The sequence below is a fragment of the Sinohyriopsis cumingii genome, chromosome 8, assembly GCF_028554795.1.
Source record: "Sinohyriopsis cumingii isolate HCF-2022 chromosome 8, ASM2855479v2, whole genome shotgun sequence".
Lineage (NCBI taxonomy): Eukaryota > Metazoa > Mollusca > Bivalvia > Unionida > Unionidae > Sinohyriopsis > Sinohyriopsis cumingii.
Window position 1 is genome coordinate 11,026,674 of NC_142968.1, and position 19,247 is coordinate 11,045,920.

The 19,247-nt window shown below is 36.8% G+C and overlaps 1 protein-coding gene across 3 annotated transcripts in view; it reads left to right on the forward strand.

Annotated features, from left to right (window-relative positions):
- LOC149792971 (uncharacterized) overlaps window positions 1-19,247 on the forward strand; it is a 31,009-nt gene that overhangs the window by 7,444 nt on the left and 4,318 nt on the right. For 2 of the 3 annotated variants that reach the window (XM_089966837.1, XM_089966838.1), the window contains exons 4-6: window positions 4,965-4,985; window positions 8,434-8,747; window positions 12,701-12,805. In XM_089966837.1, coding sequence (XP_089822963.1) covers window positions 4,965-4,985; window positions 8,434-8,747; window positions 12,701-12,805 — 440 coding nt within the window. The remainder of the gene's footprint in view (window positions 1-4,964; window positions 4,986-8,433; window positions 8,748-12,700; window positions 12,806-19,247) is intronic. The other variant, XM_089966839.1, reaches the window with a different exon arrangement.

Here is a 19,247-nt window from a genome sequence, read left to right on the forward strand (position 1 = left end):
TGATAATTTGCTGGAGTGACCTACATAGCCAAGTGGTAAAATGTCTGCCTCTCCTTAAAGCCAACTCTAGTTTAAATCCAACAAGGTGCTAATTTGTTTTTCCTAATGTGCTATTTTACTTTGAATTGGAAAGGAGAATTATATAACTGTTTCTCTTTTCTGTGTAAATAACCACAAATCACAGCACAACATAAACAGTAAACCATGGACTTCATGCAGGATTCAGTAAGAAATGTGCTACTTAAGTCTGTTATACAGACTACACACAGAGTACATCTTGCTGGCCAGTACATTTGAGCATAAAATAAAAAAGAAATTGCGTGCTGTGAGTGAATAACATAATGTACTTCAGTATTTTTACCCACTTCAGGAAATATATCCATTGTTCACTTGTTTTAAGCAGATATCCTCAATATATTATTGAGTGGAATATGTAACAAATAAATGTGCAACTTAAAGTTTGTTCATTTGCTTGATATAAAATCCATTAAAATCCATAAAGCTTGATGTTTTAAATCCATTTATTTGATAAATCCACGAATTCAGTTATAGGTCAGATATCGGTATACAAATTATAGTTCAGAATGATCTTATTCACAATATCCCATAATATTCCACACATCTTACAAATAATGACTGATAAGACCACATTTTTGTGATTCTCATTGTCTTGTAATGTCATTATCTAACGTCATTCTGTAACAATCCAAGAATTCATCCATTTGCTCCATGTAGGTCATTGGTTCTTACCAGGGTTTTCCTGGGTTCTTCTTCCACAAGGTATACTGGCTGCCATGTTTTATGAACTGAAAGAATGGCATTAAACCCAAAACAACAAAAAGCAACTGATTGTGTGAAAAAAGTTATGGCAACTTACATTGTTGTGTAATCTTTGTATATTGGCATCTAGTATTCGTAAATATTGTCCGACACCATTTCCTTGGCTACACTGTCATATGTCATCGCTTATATACAGACTTAGCTTGGGCTCTGTATGTAACCCTTTGATCATACAGTCTGTGAAATCTATTAAATGCATCAACTGAACATGTGTTAAGTGTGCGGTGAGATCACAGGAAGTTCAAATAACCACTTTCTTTTACTTGGCACTTAGCAAGTATCAAACTCACGGGTTGGTCAGAGAGTTGTCACATGGGAAAACAAAGAGGATGTTGCCTATACGAGCGAGGGAATTACGGTAAAATTGAACACAAAGTGAGGGCTGCCTTAAGGTTTTATCAGGCCACAAGCAGTGGCAGAATACTTGGGAAATATCACTTGCAAATTTTAATATAACTTTTGGAAAAGGAATATACAAATTAAATCAAAGCTTCTATTTCATGCAACACAGTGTTTATAAGCAAAACATAAATACTATCTCATATACATGTAATTTGGTTGGAAAAGGAATATGCAAATTAAATCAAAGCTTCTTTTTCATCCAGCACAATGTTTATACATCAAAACACATATATTATTTCAAATGAAGGTCATTTGGTTGGAAAAGGAATATACAAATTAAATCAAAGCTTCTATTTCATCCAGATCAATGTGTATACAGCAAAACACAAATATTATTTCAAATCCATGTCATTTCGTTGGAAAAGAAATATACAAATTAAATCAAAACTTCTGTTTCACCAGGCACAGTGTTTATACAGCAAAACACAAATGCTATTTCAAAAAGAGGTCATTTGGACTTGCATGAAAATGGAAGCAATACACTTGCTTATAAGCACCTATGTTTTACAACATTGATGGACACCACTTTGCGGTGGGTAGTATTTAATTTACTAGTAATATTTTTAGATTATTAAAATCCAGATAACTTTATACCAGTATTGTGTATTTAATACTGTATGAAATGAATAAACACAGAACATACCATACATGCATTTGTGAATGGGAATAGTGATATGAAAACTTAAAAGTATTGGAATTTACTCTATTGTTATAAAGTGTGACCCTGCTATAGCACGCTCTGTTATAACACGAATTCGGATATAATATGGTTGTGGTGTGGCTCCTGAAATTTCATATACATGTATTTTTCTCATATACCAAAAATATTCTTTCTTAAAAGTATGAGAAAAATGTAAAAAGTTTATTATCATTTTGGGGAAGAGATCGCGTATGAATAATACAAGATGATTGTGGCGTGGCTCCTGAAATTTTAACTGTATTTTTCTCGTCCACGCAAAAGTAGTTTTTTCTTCTTAAAAGTATGAAAAATAATGTGTAAAAAATTTATTTTGGGATTGCGTAAGGCTTCGCCAATGTTGCAAAGTTGGATTTTTTCCCTTATTGGTGGCAAAATATATGATCTGGGGATTTTTTTTATTGCCGACATTGTTGGCTGTTTAAACTTGTATATACAACCTTTGGTTTGGAGTGGAGAAATTCAGAGGCCCCATGAAAGGAACCTCAAACTGGATATAAAATGAACTGAAATTTATCTATTACATAAACAAATTCTTTGTCCATATTGACAAGCCATCTAAACAGTGCATTGTTATATCATAATCCGCTTATCTTGACATCGAGCATGAGTACTATATGTTGTGAGATATCCAGACTGGTCACAGTCTGTGTCTTACACAGACTGGTCACAGTCTGTGTCTTACACAGGCTGGTCAGAGTCTATGTCTTACACAGACTGGTCAGAGTCTATGTCTTACACAGGCTGGTCAGATACTATATTGTACAGACTGGTCAGTGTCTTACACAGACTGGTCAGGGTCTATGTCTTATACAGACTGGTCAGAGTCTGTGTCTTACACAGACTGGTCAGGGTCTATCTCTTACACTGACTTGTCAGAGTCTCTATATTGTACAGACTGGTCAGATTCTTTGTCTTACACCGACTTGTCAGAGTCTATATATTGTACAGACTGGCCAGAGTCTATGTCTAACACAAACTGGTCAGAGACTGTATATTGTACAGACTGGTCAGAGTCTGTATAATGTACAGACTGGTTAGAGTCTATGTCTTACACAGACTGTTCAGAGTCTATGTCTTACACAGACTGGTCAGGGTCTCTGTCTTACACAGACTGATCAGAGTCTGTATATTGTACAGACTGGTTAGAGTCTATGCCTTATACAGACTAGTCAGGGTCTCTGTCTTACACAGACTGATCAGAGTCTATATAATGTACAGACTGGTTAGAGTCTGTCTTATACAGACTGGTCAGGTTCTATGTCTTACACTGACTGGTCAGAGTCTATATATTGTACATACTGGTTTGAGTTTATGTCTTATACAGACTAGTCATGGTCTCTGTCTTACACAGACTGATCAGAGTCTATATATTGTACAGACTGGTTAGAGTCTATGTATTATACAGACTGGTCAGAGTCTGTGTCTAACACCAATTGGTCAGAGACTATAGTACAGACTGGTTAGAGTCTATGTCTTACACAGACTGGTCAGGGTCTCTGTCTTGCACAGACTGGTCAGAGTGTATATATTGTACAGACTGGTCAGTCTATGTCTTACACAGACTGGTCAGAGTCAGTATCTTACACGGACTGGTCAGAGTCTATGTCTTACACAGATTGGTCAAGATCTATGCCTTGCACAGACTAATCAGAGTCTATATATTGTACACACTGGTCAGTCTACATCTTGTACAGACTGGCCAGAGTATGTGAATTATACAGAATATTTTTGCTGTCAGATATTACAAAATTATAAGTATGAATAATTTTCATGTATTTATAATTGATCAGTGAAGTTTCTACCAAATTTCACCTTGCAGCTTGTGACCATGTACAAGTCATCATCATTTGATATTCTTCCAATCTGACATTTTTTCCAGGACAGGTTTGTTGACGAGACTATAATATTGTTCCTCAGACAGGTAAACATGAGTCATGTTGGGGGTGTTCGATTTACTAGGAAATTCTGCATGTGCCTCATTTTGAAACATCAAATTAGTCAGCTTTACTGCAGGAGATTCGTCCAACTAAACAGGCAGCTAAGAAGACCTGAAATAAACATGACATCTAGTCAGGCCCACCTCACAAAACTCCACATTTTGACTGGTTTTTCAAATCATTGGGAAACATACCTCCTCAGAATCAGACATTGATCTTGAGGCTGTAATGATCAGTGTGTTAAGTTGTCAGTGTCAGTTTTCTGCAAAGGTTGTAGTTAATGTAACGTTCATTGAATTTCCCATTTTTCCATATTATTTCTGAGATATGAATAGACATTGTAAAACTTAGCACATATGATTTTTGTTTTTGAAGCAAAAGGGACTTGTGCACGAGTAAGATCTAAGTGAGATATTGGGCTAATTCGAAGATGTTGGATAATTCTATTTGTACAGCCCTGACAACAACTGTACGTACTTAAATCATGGATCTGAGAGCTAAAGAGAACATTTTATTGAATTGGTTGTTGAACTCATTGTTTTTAAATATTTTTTTAGACTTTTTTGTATTTAGTCAACATCAGACAGCACAAACTTATGATACTTAATTGATTCTTATTAATATAAAGTTTATTGTACCTTTGAGAATTTGCCAAGCTGCCTAGTAACCAAACTGTAAATATTTGCAGATATAATAATGGTCAGTTATGGAGCTTTGTGTTTAAACCTTTGTTTGAATCTTCCAAACCTGAAAACTGCATTTATTTGAATTAAGAATTTATATTGCATGATTTGCAAATAATTGTGTTTCAAAGTATTTTAGTGGTGACCTTCGGTACAGGTATCTTCTGCCTCTGTTATGTAGGAACACTATTAATCTGCATATAATTTTCTTCAAAACACATGAGATATCAACATCTTGAATATTTTCTCCATAATTCACATGGACAAGTAACTTCTCAGTTGCATACAGTTATGAATATATATTAGTTTTCAACATATCTTTTGTTTTATATTTTGCCTTACACATGTTGTGACATATTTGTTTAGATGTTTTAATCATTTCTGGGGTTCCTTTCTTTTCAGGTGTGCAAAGATATAGAGCAGGTAAGTAATAACATTCTTACATCTTTTTAGTCCTCTGCCTCCTTGTTAAGAGTTATGATGGAAGAACAGAATTTACATGGCGTTTTGATATGTCAGTGTACGTAACCATTATATAGAGGATGTATGCTTGAAACAAGTGAATAATGGATAGATTTCTTCAAACTGAAATATATCCATTATTTACTCATAGCAAGCATTTTATGATGATTTGCACAAAAATCATCAACAATAACATAATTCTTCTTTCTAATTCAAAGTAAAATAGCACATTAAGAAAAAAAATCATGCCTTGTAAAAAATATTTGTAGTTGTCATTAAGGGCAGGCAGCCATAGTTACCTCTCAGTTATGTAAGCATCTTTGAATAAATTCAAATTTCATCGGTATAATGTTATCCAGGTCAGTTGACAGCCTGTGAAAATTATGATCCTTTTCACTACAGTGAAATGGCAACATTGTTTCTCAGAAAATCCAGTAATTCAGAACCTAGCATAAAGTAAAATTGAATGATAAATGTGAAAAATTAAATTTGGTGAGAAAAGACATCTGTCTTTGCTCATCATCACTCTAACCACATCTTTCCTTGGCACTCCCTGTGATATTCATTTGGGTTTCTGTTAATATATGGCAGTAGAAGAGGGAAGTAAGGAGGCAGGCAGCACAAGAACTGCCCTTTCAACTGGCCATACATCCTGCCCACATTAAGGCCCTTTCAACTGGCCATGCATCCTGCCCAGACATTAAGGCCCTTTCAACTGGCCATACATCCTGCCCACATTAAAGCCCTTTCAACTGGCCATGCATTCTGCCCAGACATTAATGCCCTTTCAACTGGCCATGCATCCTCCCCACATTAAGGTCCTTTCAACTGGCCATGCATCCTGCCGAGACATTAAGGCCCTTTCAACTGGCCATGCATTATGCCCAGATATTAAGGCCATTTCAACTGGCCATGCATCCTGCCCAGACATTAATTAAGGCACTTCCAACTGGCCATTCATTCTGCCCAGACATTAATGCCCTTTCAACTGACCATGCATTTTGCCCAGACATTAATGCCCTTTCAACTGGCCATGCATTATGCCCAGACATTGGTCTCAATTGTTAGCTGAGAGATAAGAGACTGAATACTGGTCTGCAACAGTTTCAACCTCTCTGAAATTTACGGAGGCAACAGGCCTCTTAGTTGAGGAGGAGGTTTAAAACAGCATATAAGAAACAAGGTTTCTCTTTCCCCAAGATTCCTAACAACTACCATGGACTAACCACCTTGACTGCCCACAGACTGCTTACCACTTGGCATGAAACTCCTTAATTTTCACTGGCATTGGATTGACCTATTTTCGTAAACTAAATGTGCAATCCATGTTGTCTCGAAGGAGCAATGGATTATTTTTTCCAGCCTCCTCACTTGTTATCTTACTCTATCATAATTGTTATTCCATCAGATTTGGAGTGTCAAATTACGCAGAAGGAGATCCAGTTTTTGGCAAGTGGGAGGTAGTGGAGATTCTTTGGAGGCCAACTCTTCATGTTTTATTCCAGGCTCATTCTAGTGTCAAAAACCAACTGTAAGCTCAGGCCATTTATCAGCCTCATCTGTATCAACAAATACATTACAGCATTGAAGTTCAGGATGAAAATGGCTCAATCAAACTTACTTTCTATTAAAGGGGAGGAACTTGCCAGGAGTCTGGACTTGATTGGCACATATTTTTCTGATCCTTATTCACTGGCCATGTGCAGGTGCCTATTGACAGAAGGAGTGTGTCTTCTAACAATTTTATCATGGCGAGAGTGTTCCTGCAACTCCTTGGTTTCTTCAGTACGGCAGCAGATCTCATGAATCTCAGTTGCCTCTACACGAACCCTTTGCAGATGGCATCTCAAGTGAAATCAAAATATTAAATGGTTAGCATTGGAAATTCCATTGGAATCCCGCAACCACAGGTCGCTATCTGCTCAGATGCAAGCTCCATGCTCTGTCCATGGATACAAACTACCGACAGTTTCATTTTGATGATTCAGTTATTTCGATGACACAACCAGGTTTCATTGCTAAGAACAGGCTTCTGTCTACTGGCTAGAAATAACTTTTCAGCCCCTCTCTTTGATTGATACTTCAAGAGAGGCTAGGCTACAAGACCTGTATATGCTCGCCAGATTTATCTGAAGCACACAAAGATAATCTGGTCCAGATGCCAGAGGCTTTTTCTCCCATTAATAGAGCAGGACATTGCTACACAAGTTTTAATGTCCTGACTAAAGGGAGCCTACTCTTATCTCTCACAGAAATAGGCATGTCTGATGAGGATCTCAACTTATAAAATATGACCTATTTCTACAAGCCTTGCCTTTCAATGCAATATCTCAAAGATATGATTGAATCAGTTGGTTGGCTTGTGCACTTTTTCCTCTTTTATATTTGTGTGAAATGGCCTCACATAAAGTTAAATCTGTTTGGTCCTGTGGTTGCTGCCGAGACAGTCACCAGACCATGCCATTCCTGACACAACCGCTTCATTTGGGCAGGACCTGTCAACTTTCACTAGATTTACCCAGGACATATCTTCCTTTTGAAATTACTTATCAGGTGCAGGAGTCCACATGTATATATGCTTATATTCGGTTGTATCAACTGTACAGAGTTTGTTTATCTAGAGGTTGGATGCTCAGCATTTCCTTTTTCTCTTGCCTATTTGCTAATGTTAACATGATTGGGTAATGTATTTGACAGAGAAAAGAAATTTTATTTGACGTTGTGTTTCTTTGAAAAACTTACCCAGTCATATTAGTATAAAGCGCTCCCAACCCTCCCAGCAATGTAAGCATCCTGTCTCAGATAGTACCCAATTTTAAACAGCTGACATTTGGCATATGGCGCACCACCTAGCAGGGAAAGGGAAGGTAATATGTAAGAGTTACTTCCCTTTGTCTATGCAAAGACTAGACTTTCTCAAGTCTACATCAGGTCTAAATTTGAGCGGTAGTAGAAGTAATTCACTAATGTTTTTCCATGTGAGTTAGTCAACTGATATTGATTTTGAGAAGTGGAGTGAGTATTATAGATTTCCCTATTTTCACTGACAGAAGGGATGACTGCTGAGTCATATTTTAGGTATGGCTACGCACTTTAAGTCAGCGAAAATCCAAATATTGATTTTGTATTTGAATATTTGCAAAAGATATTATTATTTAGATGTTTCCATATTCATTTTAGCTCTGTACCATTTTGTGGCCCACTGATTACCTTAGATTCATATTTGGTAGATGATGGGTTTGATTCCTGTCCATATCCACCTGGATTTGTTGCAATCCTCCATGTCGGTCTGTATATTATCAGCTATTCCATAGGTCTCTGTCAACTTTAAAAGTGCTACTACTTTTCAAAGAACTTACTTCATCTTAAATACTTAAGAAATGTTTTGACTAAGTATCTTATTTTGTAGGCCTACCTCTGAATGATGGAAGAATATGTAGGAGCAACTTTGGTGCCACACAGGAGGAAGATCTGCATAAGATTGAGAGCTATTCATTGCAATCTGCACTACCTCTCCTGAAAAACCTTGACCTTTTTCCAGGCAGCAGTAACCATAGCAACAAGAAGTTTGACATTCCTGCCTTGGTTACAGCAGCATCAGCCAATCACTTTTCAGAGCTTTTAGAGCTTGTCGAGAATGTGAATACAATGCTGAGAGTTCAGTACCTCAGGATGGATTTAATTGTTTTTGACCTGGGATTTACAGACAAACAGAAGATAAAGGTGTTTATAGAATGGACTTTCTTTCTCTTAGTGTGAAATTCCTGCAGCTTCACTGTATAATCCCCTTAGTTGTAACCAAAATAGCCATTACCAATAGCTAAAGTTTTTCTAAGATTGCTTCAGAATTTGTATGAAATACAGGATTCCCCCTCACACATAACTTTGTATGAAATACAGGATTCCTCCTCACACATAACTTTGTATGAAATACAGGATTCCCTCTCACACATAACTTTGTATGAAATACAGGATTCCCCCTCACACATAACTTTATATGAAATACAGGATTCCCCCTGAGACATAACTTTGTATGAAATACAGGATTCCCCCTCACACATAACTTTGTATGAAATACAGGATTCCCCCTCACACATAACTTTGTATGAAATACAGGATTCCCCCTCAGATATAACTTTGTATGAAATACAGGATTCCCCCTCAGACATAACTTTGTATGAAATACAGGATTCCCCCTCAGACATAACTTTGTATGAAATACAGGATTCCCCCTCAGACATAACTTCATTATACATGTACTATCTATCAAAAAAGATGGTCATAACCATGGATCCCTTAAAATTAATTCAGTTAGGTTTCCTTCTTTCAGTTATTTGACTTACAATAAATTAGTGAATATAATACATCTCCAAATTTAACACACATGCATGTATTACTGACAGTTTTTCTGTTGTGTGTAAAAAAAAATAGATTACCCACAGATGTACATGACCCACAGTATTTCGTAAAGAATACTAAACAACCAAAATCGTAGGGTATGGTCAGTCACCCTTTCTGTTTACCAGTGAATCCCTAAACTGTCTAAATTTCAATCAGTGTGCTCCACTTGATAAAAGGACATACCAGAGCAAAACCATTTCAACTGAACTGGGTCATTTGAAAATTAGTTGCCTCACCTCGAGCTGTCGCAAGCATTCCACTGTGATGCCACTTAGTTTCATTGTTAAGTGCAGGAACAAAGCCATACCTATCTATTAATTCAAAATAAAAAAATAAAATAATTATCTACTTGTAAATAATTGCCAAATGGCATGAACTACACCCATTCCGATTTTACAATAAACAGTGTAGTCAGGGTATGGCATCTCGGGCAAAAATAATGCCTGCTTTTATTCGCAGTGGATTGCATATAAGTGAAACCCTTCCAAAAGTTGACTCTTCTAGCAACAAATACAACTATGACAGCATCACGGGTCTCAACCATCAATGAAGCATGCCTTGCAGAGGTTTTTGATGTCTTTCAAGAGAGCGAATGTTGACATTCTAATTAAAAAAACTTGTATCACTCTTTAATAATATTGACATTCATTTACTGAGCTGTACAAGTTCATATTCGAAAATTACATCTACGACAATTTAAGATTTTAGTAAGAACAACAGCTTTGCCACTCTTCATAAATTAGTAAATTGAAGATATATGTTGATATTGTCTTCTTGCTTTTATATTGTCTTTAAACTTGTAAACATTTAGCTGAAATGTAATCAAGGTTAGATTTGTTTACTATTTTGAACGTGATGCGTTGTTTGAAATAGGAAACTGGCCTTAAAAAGTAATACAGCATGGTAATATGAGCAAGAATCAAATTCTACAACACTCGGACATATACACTCTGCAGGTAGGGAAAAACATGGATAACCCATGTGTTATATTCACTAATTTATGTTACTTTAGTGATCCTTGAACAATTTAACATAATTTCAGTTCTTGACTTTTGAAAAGCACTTTTAATGTACTTTGAGATTATTAAATAACCTATTTTTGTGTCATTTTAAACATGGTTTTGAGTCTTGTTGGAACAGTCCACAGTATAAGGTACCATCACTCACATTGCAGGTCACTTTTGTGTTTTTATGCACTGTTACTAGTCTTTTTGGAACAGTCCACAGGGTAAGGCACCATTACTTATAATGCAGGTTAATTTGTGACTCCCAGAGTAAACACTGTAACACTATGGCCACTGTCTTTTCTGTCGTTGTCCATTTTAAAAGAAAGACAAATGTTGAGATTATTTAATGTTGTAACGGAAATAGTTAATGGGGCCTTGACAAGAACACACAAATTATGCTACATAATATAGAGAATAATTCAGAAACCAATTTGTTTTTTTAAATTTGGGTATATATATCATTATGGGCAACTGCTTCAGTGGCATAGTGGTTAATGTATCTGCCTCAGAGGCAGGAGGTTGCAGGTTCGAACCCTCCGGGAGTCATTCCAAAGACTTATAAAAATTGTACTAGCAGCTGTCTCGCTAGGCACACAGCATTAAGAAGTTAGTGTTAGGACTGGTCTGCCTGGTGTCAGGATAATGTGGCTGGGTGGGACATGATGCTACATGTCTGCGGTATGACACCCCAGTGCTGGACATCACTATAAACTGTCACACTGCAGACATCGTAGCGATATGACTGAAAAATTGTTAAAGCTACATTAAAAATCCAAATCACACACACAGGCACACTCAATATGGGCATTTCTTCATGTACAGTTAATGTTTCCTCATTGGTATAGACACTAGGATTAGTTGATATGAAGATATGTTTAATTATAATGTTAACACATTAACCCCTGGAGGTTTTTGTTGTTTTCATCTGAAATTCGAGTAGGAAACACATTTTGAAAGCTATTTCTGATTACATCCTAAAACAGTGATTTTCCATTAACCTAATGCCAAGTTGTGTTAGAAACATCATTTTTCGTTGGTTATTTGACCCATTATTTTCGTATTGAGACCACTCTATATTCCAAATGCCCATCTTATCCTACTTTTTTTTGCAAAGGTTCATCTGTCTGTCTGCATTTCATACAGGTCTGCCTTAGATCTGAGACCAAAAAGTCCAAAATCCAGACAAAAAATCGGATTCCGACCACAAGCGAATTTTGGGTAGAAAAAAATCGGGTCCAAAAAATGAGTTTTTTCCCCTCTGTATGTTGTAGTGCAACTAGAAATTCCAGATTATTTGGTACCATTGTAGAGCTCATCTGTCTAACTTTCTATAATACCACCCACTTTAGTTAATCATATATGACCTTGACACTACAGAGCTCTGCAGTAGGCTACTATCTCCTGCCACGTAAACTCGTCACAAGGGGTTAATGTGTTAAAGGTACTGAAAGTCATATATTGCACATAATAGAATTGTATGCATATAGCACACAGTAACAATTGTTGGGATATAACATGCATAATAACACAATTTGTAGGAATATTACACATAACACAATTTGTAGGCATGTTACATAGATAATAATCTAATTGTTTGGCAGACAACATGGTTTGTTGGCATATGATATACATACTACAATTTGTAGGCAAATACATGCAGATAGTATTCCACTGAACCCCCATTTCAAGTTTCAAAGGTCAAAGACAAGATTTTATACTATGGTAATATGTCAGGCTTTTCACAGTGGTCATGCATCAGGCTTTTCACGGGTCAAAGACCAGAATAGTTTGTACACTGATCCTGTGTCAGGCTTTTTGCGGGTCAAAGACCAGAATAGTTTGTACACTGATCCTGTGTCAGGCTTTTCACGGGTCAAAGATCAGAATAGTTCGTACACTGATCCTGTGTCAGGCTTTTTGCATCAGAAATACTGCTAGAGACCTTTCTAAAATTTTGTCTTGCCTACAAAACATAAGTGAGATGGTTTTTTTTGTGTAGGCATCAGAGTTTACTTTTCATATTTATCTCGAGTTTCTTGGACACAGTTGTTGGAGGGTGCTGCTTGTCAAAACAGGTTACAGTGACCTACCTTTCACTGTTCACTGATTATAAGTTTTACATTTAGCTTAGTTTCTCTATGGAAATCTTACATTGCTTACTCTGAGCTCCTCTATAAATGATATATAGTAATTTTTTACATATTCAGTCCATTATTTTGTTGAATGGATTTTATAAGAAAAATATTGAAGTCTTTGTGTATTTTGCAGCTCAGACAGAACTGTAATTGCAACCTGGAAAGATTTCCATTTGAAAATTATCCCCATCATGTTTCCATATTACATGGGTATGCTTGGAAGCCACTGGTTATACAGGTATGAATTGCTGGGTTTGTAAAGTTATTTTCCAAGGTTGAGTTTTGTAAATTATTTTGTCCAGTCACATGAGTTTTATTAAGTTGAAGCATTTTTTCTTCAAATTTTCATCAGATTCAGATTTTAAATATCTTGTTTGTCTTGTAATAGGTCATGTCAGTATTTTTTTGTCAGAGCCAGAGATAGTAGGAAGACTGCTCCTCTGGCCTAGCAGTTAAAGTGTCTGGCTCGGATGCGGGGGGTCGTGGGTTTGATCCCCAGCCATGTCATAAGACTTACAAAAATGGTACTAACAGCTTCCTCGCTTGGCGCTCAGAATTACGAGTTAGTGTTAGGACTGGTCAGCCTAGTGTCAGGTTAATGTGACTGGGTGGGACATCATGTTACATGTCTGCAACACAATGCCCCAGTGCTAAACATCACTATAAACTGCCACACTGCAGACATCATCGCAATATGATTGAATTTTTTTTAAAGCTACCGTATATACTTGCGTATAAGCCCGTTTGCGTAAAAGCCGACCCCCCAACCTGAATTGGTAAAACTGTGATAAAGTGCATGACCCGCGTATAAGCCGACCCATAATTTCTAGACTACTGGTACATCACTTGATGCACAAAGTGAGTTCTGAATACGTTTATTTAGGCAAATCATATTATTAAAGAAAATGAAAGTAAGAAAGCTAATTTATATGTTGAAATAAAAACAGTTCGAAAGTGTTAAGTCGTAATGGAAGTTTAATTAATCCTCATTCTTAAATCATGAATTATAAAAGTTCTGTCACTTTTAGAATCCTTCAAAATCTGACTCTGTATCAGACTCACCAAACAGTTCACGAAACTTGGCTTCTGTTACGGGCGTGCTTTCATCATATACGTCGTCATTGTCATCCAATAGTGTGTCGTTCTCCTTGTCGCTCTCCTCGTCATTGTCGGATTGAAATATAGCATCATCCTCTGTTCCATCCATGGCATTGCTGATACAGCACTTCCTGAATGATTTTGCAATCATTTCCGATGGAATTGAGTCCCATGCTTCTTTTACCCACTTGGCGACCAAATCGATGTCAGGCCTCATTAAATTCCCGCCTTTTGTCATCTTCACAGCCCCTGAACAAACCCATTCTGCCCACATCTTTCGTAACTTGTCCTTAAAAGGTTTGTTAAGGCAGACATCAAGAGGCTGTAACACTGACGTTAAACCTCCTGGTATCAAAGCCAGTGTTGTTTTCATTTTCTTTGCGACCTTTTTTACTTCATCGGTCTTGTGTGCACGAAACATATCCCATACAAGCATTGAAGGCTTCCGAAGAATTGCACCTGGTCTCTTGTTCCATACTTTCTCCAACCATTCAATTTTTCCACTTTCGTCCATCCATCCCTTTTGCTGTGCACGAACGATAACACCAGCAGGAAATTTCATGCTTTTCGGCAACGTCTTCCTTTTAAAAATGATGACAGGAGGCAGCTTTGATCCATCAGCCAAACAGGCCAATACAACTGTAAAATGCGTTTTTTCATGGCCGGTCGTTTTTATCAGAATAGTTTTCTCACCAACAGCATTGACTGTTTTATTGCTTGGTAAGTCAAAGGTCATAGGCGTCTCATCCATATTTCCAATTTGTGATAGTTCAAATGAGCACTGCTTTCTGCGTTTAATGATGAACTGCTGAAATGATTCAATTTTTTCTTCCAAGTCTTTTGGTAGCTTTTGTGCTATCTTCGTTTGCTGCCTGAAGCAGAAACCATTCCGGTTCATAAAACGAGAACACCAGCCGGCTGATGCAACAAATTTTGAATTGCCAACTGATATTTATCATTTTTCGCCATCTGCATACCACGTAGACGAATTGCAGTTCATGTGACAATGTATCCATTTTGTCGATGTTCACTTACAAAATCACTGAGTTCTTTCTCCAATTCAAGGAAAGAGGCAATCCCAGTCCGGCGAGCCTTCTTGGATTTTGGCATTTTTTCTAATGTTGCTTTGCTTTTCCGCCATTCCTGTACTTGCTTCTCCTTCACAAAAAATTCGCATGCTGCAGCACAGTTGTTATTTGCTTCTGCATATTCAATAACTTTAAGTTTGAATGCTGCATCATAAGCAGAACGCTTTCTTTTACTTCCAACACTATTCATTTTATTTGATTGAATTGAATATAAACTTCTAGAGAGATTAAACTGAAATAATTTCTTATAGTGGTAGTATACTATTTATATACCTTATCCTGTAATTATTTCCATGTGTGGTTGGTTATCAATTTGTATTTGATAATTATTTATCATTGTTGTTTATTTGTGTGTTTTTTTAAACTACCGGTAGTGTGATTCAATTGATCAAAATATGATTGGTTTCAGCATGGACATTATTCAAGTATTGTGACAGTTTATAACTTTGAGCAGAAACCATGTCCACTACCATATCTCATTAAACAATACATCTGAGAGTTGGCATGTATTAGTAAGGTCATTGGCATTGTGAAACAAAACAAACCTATTATCCCCAAGGCATTTACCACAGATTAAGCATATGGTAGCTATTGTACACTCACCCGCTAACAAACCACTTTGCTTTACAAACAACTAAACAACAGTAGTATATAAACTGCGGCTGCCCATTACTTCTAAAACACCTGTCAGAGAAACTCCACAAATTATATTGTTTTACAATTATTCATACTGACTTGTATATTGCCCTGTTATGTACCCTTCCTAAGCGTGTGTGCAACAAACCCCTATGGAGCCTCTCGTTATTTTGCCTTTAAGTCTATCGTACATGTATTTCTACTCTCGATCAAAATGTTTGTCGTATATACCTTCAGTATCGTAATTCTTTTATTTTTTTACGTAGATTCTTTTCATATTTACACCGAAATAAGCTAGCATGCATTCATACGATACCGTAGAGTTTAATGATTACTGATTAGCTGAGGGTTAAATACTTGACTGGAGATTACTAATATGGCGGTTCTTTTGGAAAATACACGTACCACCTTGGCTCAAATAACACGTATGGCTGCATTTTCTGGTGGATGGACAGCTGTCAAAATAGGCATCAAGTACTTTAAAACATGTTTTTCATTCATTATCCTACCACTTAAGTTTTAAAAAAATATTTGTTTCACTTCACGACAGCACAAATCTTATGAGCCATGTGGCATCATTAGGCATGTGATCTCATCTTCAGCGATCGACAGAAACAATACATGCTGGAAATCGAGGGAAAAAGGCGTTAACAATTTCAGACTTGGACTTTGGCCCGCAGATAAGTCGACCCCCCTTCTTCCATGCCTTATTTTTTTCCTAAATTTTTCGGCTTATATGCGAGTATATATGGTATATTAAAAATCCAAATCACACACACATACACACACAGATAGTAGGAAGAATGCAAAATCATTATGTTATTTTTAAGTTAAACATGTTGAAATGATTTTGTTCTTGAAAAGAGAGTTGAAATTTCCACAGAGATGAAACATTCCTCAAGGTTAACAATATTTAGACTGTTTTTGTAGCTGACTCCTGCTGGCATTTTTGTGAAAAATTCATTTTACCAGCTCAATAGTAAGAAAGATAGATATTGAGGAAGAAATTTTGAGATGCTTAGAGTAAATGTGGTCTGGCCTGGTTTTAAATCTGGGCTCTAGTTTGATATACTGGACTTCTTGTTTTGGTGAAATGTCATCCACTTCCAGAATGCTACAGAGAACTCTATGTACATGAGTTTAACCATTCAGTCAGTTTTTACTGTTGTTGCATATTGAAATCAAAATGCAGAGAAAATAATTGAATAGTTGAGGATTTGGTACAATGTTAAGATCCATTAAAAACGTCATGATAAAAGGTACCCTTGTTCAAGAAATTGTTCAATCCACTTGCAAAAGATTAAAAGGTACTCTTGTTGATGGAATTGTTAAATCCACGTAGAAAAGATAAAAGATACTTTTGTTCAAAGAGTGGTTTAATTCACTTGCGATTGGAAGTAAGTGTAGTCTCAAAGTTTAGTGAATCTATAAAGAAACAAATTGTTGGCTCAGAAGGCCAACTTTTTTCAGAACAGGCTCAAACTGCTAAGTATTGCAGTTCAGATATAAAGGCAATGTGTCTATGAAAACAGTTGCTAGATAAGAATAGTGCTACATTTATTAGGGGAGATAATCATGTAAAAGGATCTACTAGAGACTTGTATCAAATAACCTTCATTAGAACTAGCATATAGGATTGTCTTATGCAGGATGGTGCACATGTACTTTTAGATTTCTAGATTGATTTTCTGATATGCTGTTGCTGGTAAGTGAAACTTTTGAAACTAGAAACCAGATGACCTTCTGATGTCTTTTTTATTGAGCCCTTGTGCTTACAACAGGAATTTCATCCTTTGGTTATCTCCCTTTGTCTTGAGAAGCTTCTTATCACGGTTGCTTTGAGAAAAAAATTAATCAAGGACAAATTAAACTTTGCTGGCATCAAGGACAAATTAAACTTTGCTGGCATCAAGGACAAATTAAACTTTGCTGGCATCGAGGACAATTAAACTTTGCTGGCATCGAGGACAATTAAATTTTGCTGGCATTGAGGACAAATTCAACTTTGATGGCATCGAGGACATTTAAACTTTGCTGGCATATTTATATCCTTGTGTAGTTTACCAGATTAGATTCTTAGGTCATTATACAGTTTGTAAAGTTTAAGCTCATGAACTTTTGGGCCTTTTTGTTTTTTACAAACCCTTGTAAGCATGATTATGTAAAATACTTTTTAGGTAGACAAATGGAATTTAGCAGCTAGATTTGTGTTGATGTGTAGGTGACCTGACAAGATAGGAGTTTTAAAATTGTCAGTACATTTAAAACATTGTTAGCCCCTTGCAGGCTTGGGATATAGAATGGGTCTGATGCATTCCCATGCATGTTGTACGAGGCAGCCAAGTCATGGGTTGTGTCACATGTTGGAGGAGAGGATCATGATAGTTCAGGTTGTTGCCTCTACATTGCAGCACACTACATCAGCCTTAACTTTAGTTAGATGGGTGGTCAGAAGTGTCTGGTCTCATAGTCAACTAGTTGTTCCAAGCTTCAGGGGCAATATGAAAAATTCAGTGTCACTGTTATCTACACTTCGGAAGTCATTATTGTGAGGAAAGAAATATTATGTGATGCTTCAGAAATCAAAGAAAGGACCTGGCCTCCATCAGCTGGTGTAAATCAAGTAAGATTTCTTCTGGAATATGTCAACCTCCGTAGCTTTGACATGAGAAATGAAGCAAATCAGCATGAATCACCATCTTTTTGTTGGGCTCCAAGTTAGGTGGGGAGCACGGGTGACAAAGAAAGAATCTTCAGTTATGGGAAAACCAGCAAAACCAAACATTAATACTGGTAGTGTGTGATCTGGTCTCAAAAGGACCAGGAATAATTCAGTTGGTGACACTTCCAAGTCTGGAAAATGGCCATGACTTCTCATCATTGAATGAAAAGAATGTGAAGCTCATGGAGCTGTCATGGCATTTGTGGTAGCAAAATCACGGAAAGGTTTAGCTGGAGAGTCAAAGAATGTCAAAGGACTTAATTCCAGCAGTAGCTTGTAGATTGCTTACTGTGATAATATGTTTCACTCAGAGTGTTTTGTAGAGATGCTCATTTATGTGTTACCAAAGAAATATCTGAGCTCTTCTAGAGGTGTCTTGAGATTTGGATGGTTGCAGTGAGATTGAGATTCTTGATTATCTCTGATCTCAGAATGTCTTCCTGGTAAAAAAAAAATCAGCATTTGCTGAAATGACAAGTTGATTACACTTTCATTCTGACATCAGACTGAACATCTTTTGACTACATCAGAGCCATGTTTTTCAATATTTCAGTTTACCCATTCATCTCTTGTACTTAGCATTGCTTTAACTGCCAGAAATATTTCCACCTCAAAAAGATGTAAGAGGAAACAAGGCTGTCCCAGATGAGTGAAAAATGGTCATGATGGTTTGTCCTGCACAAATTTTCTTGTACAAGTTGCAAGGGGAACCACTTCTATTACTCCTGAGACAGCCTAGGTAGAAACAGGAGAAGGAAATACAGCAAGTAAAGACCAGAAAGGAATGAACTTTCCTGAGGTCAGAAAGGTTGTAGAAGTCCTATGCCAGCACAGCTAAGGTGGAGGAAATCCTTTAAGAAATTTAAAATCTTGACACTTTCAAAACTTGTGCAAGTCACAACCCCAGCTGAGAGTGAAGCAGAAAGGCAATTAATCCATCTTGAGTATGACATATTAGAAACCTAATGCAATGTGCAAAAATCCAGTCCACAAAAAGAGCACCAAACACTAGCCCTGCAAGTCATATTAACAGTGACACATAAAAACCAAGGTTTGTTGAGTGAGAAACTGGTTAGATCTTATCCACCAAAAGAACAGCAAGCATCTGGTGCTGTTGGAAATGCATGTTCCAAACT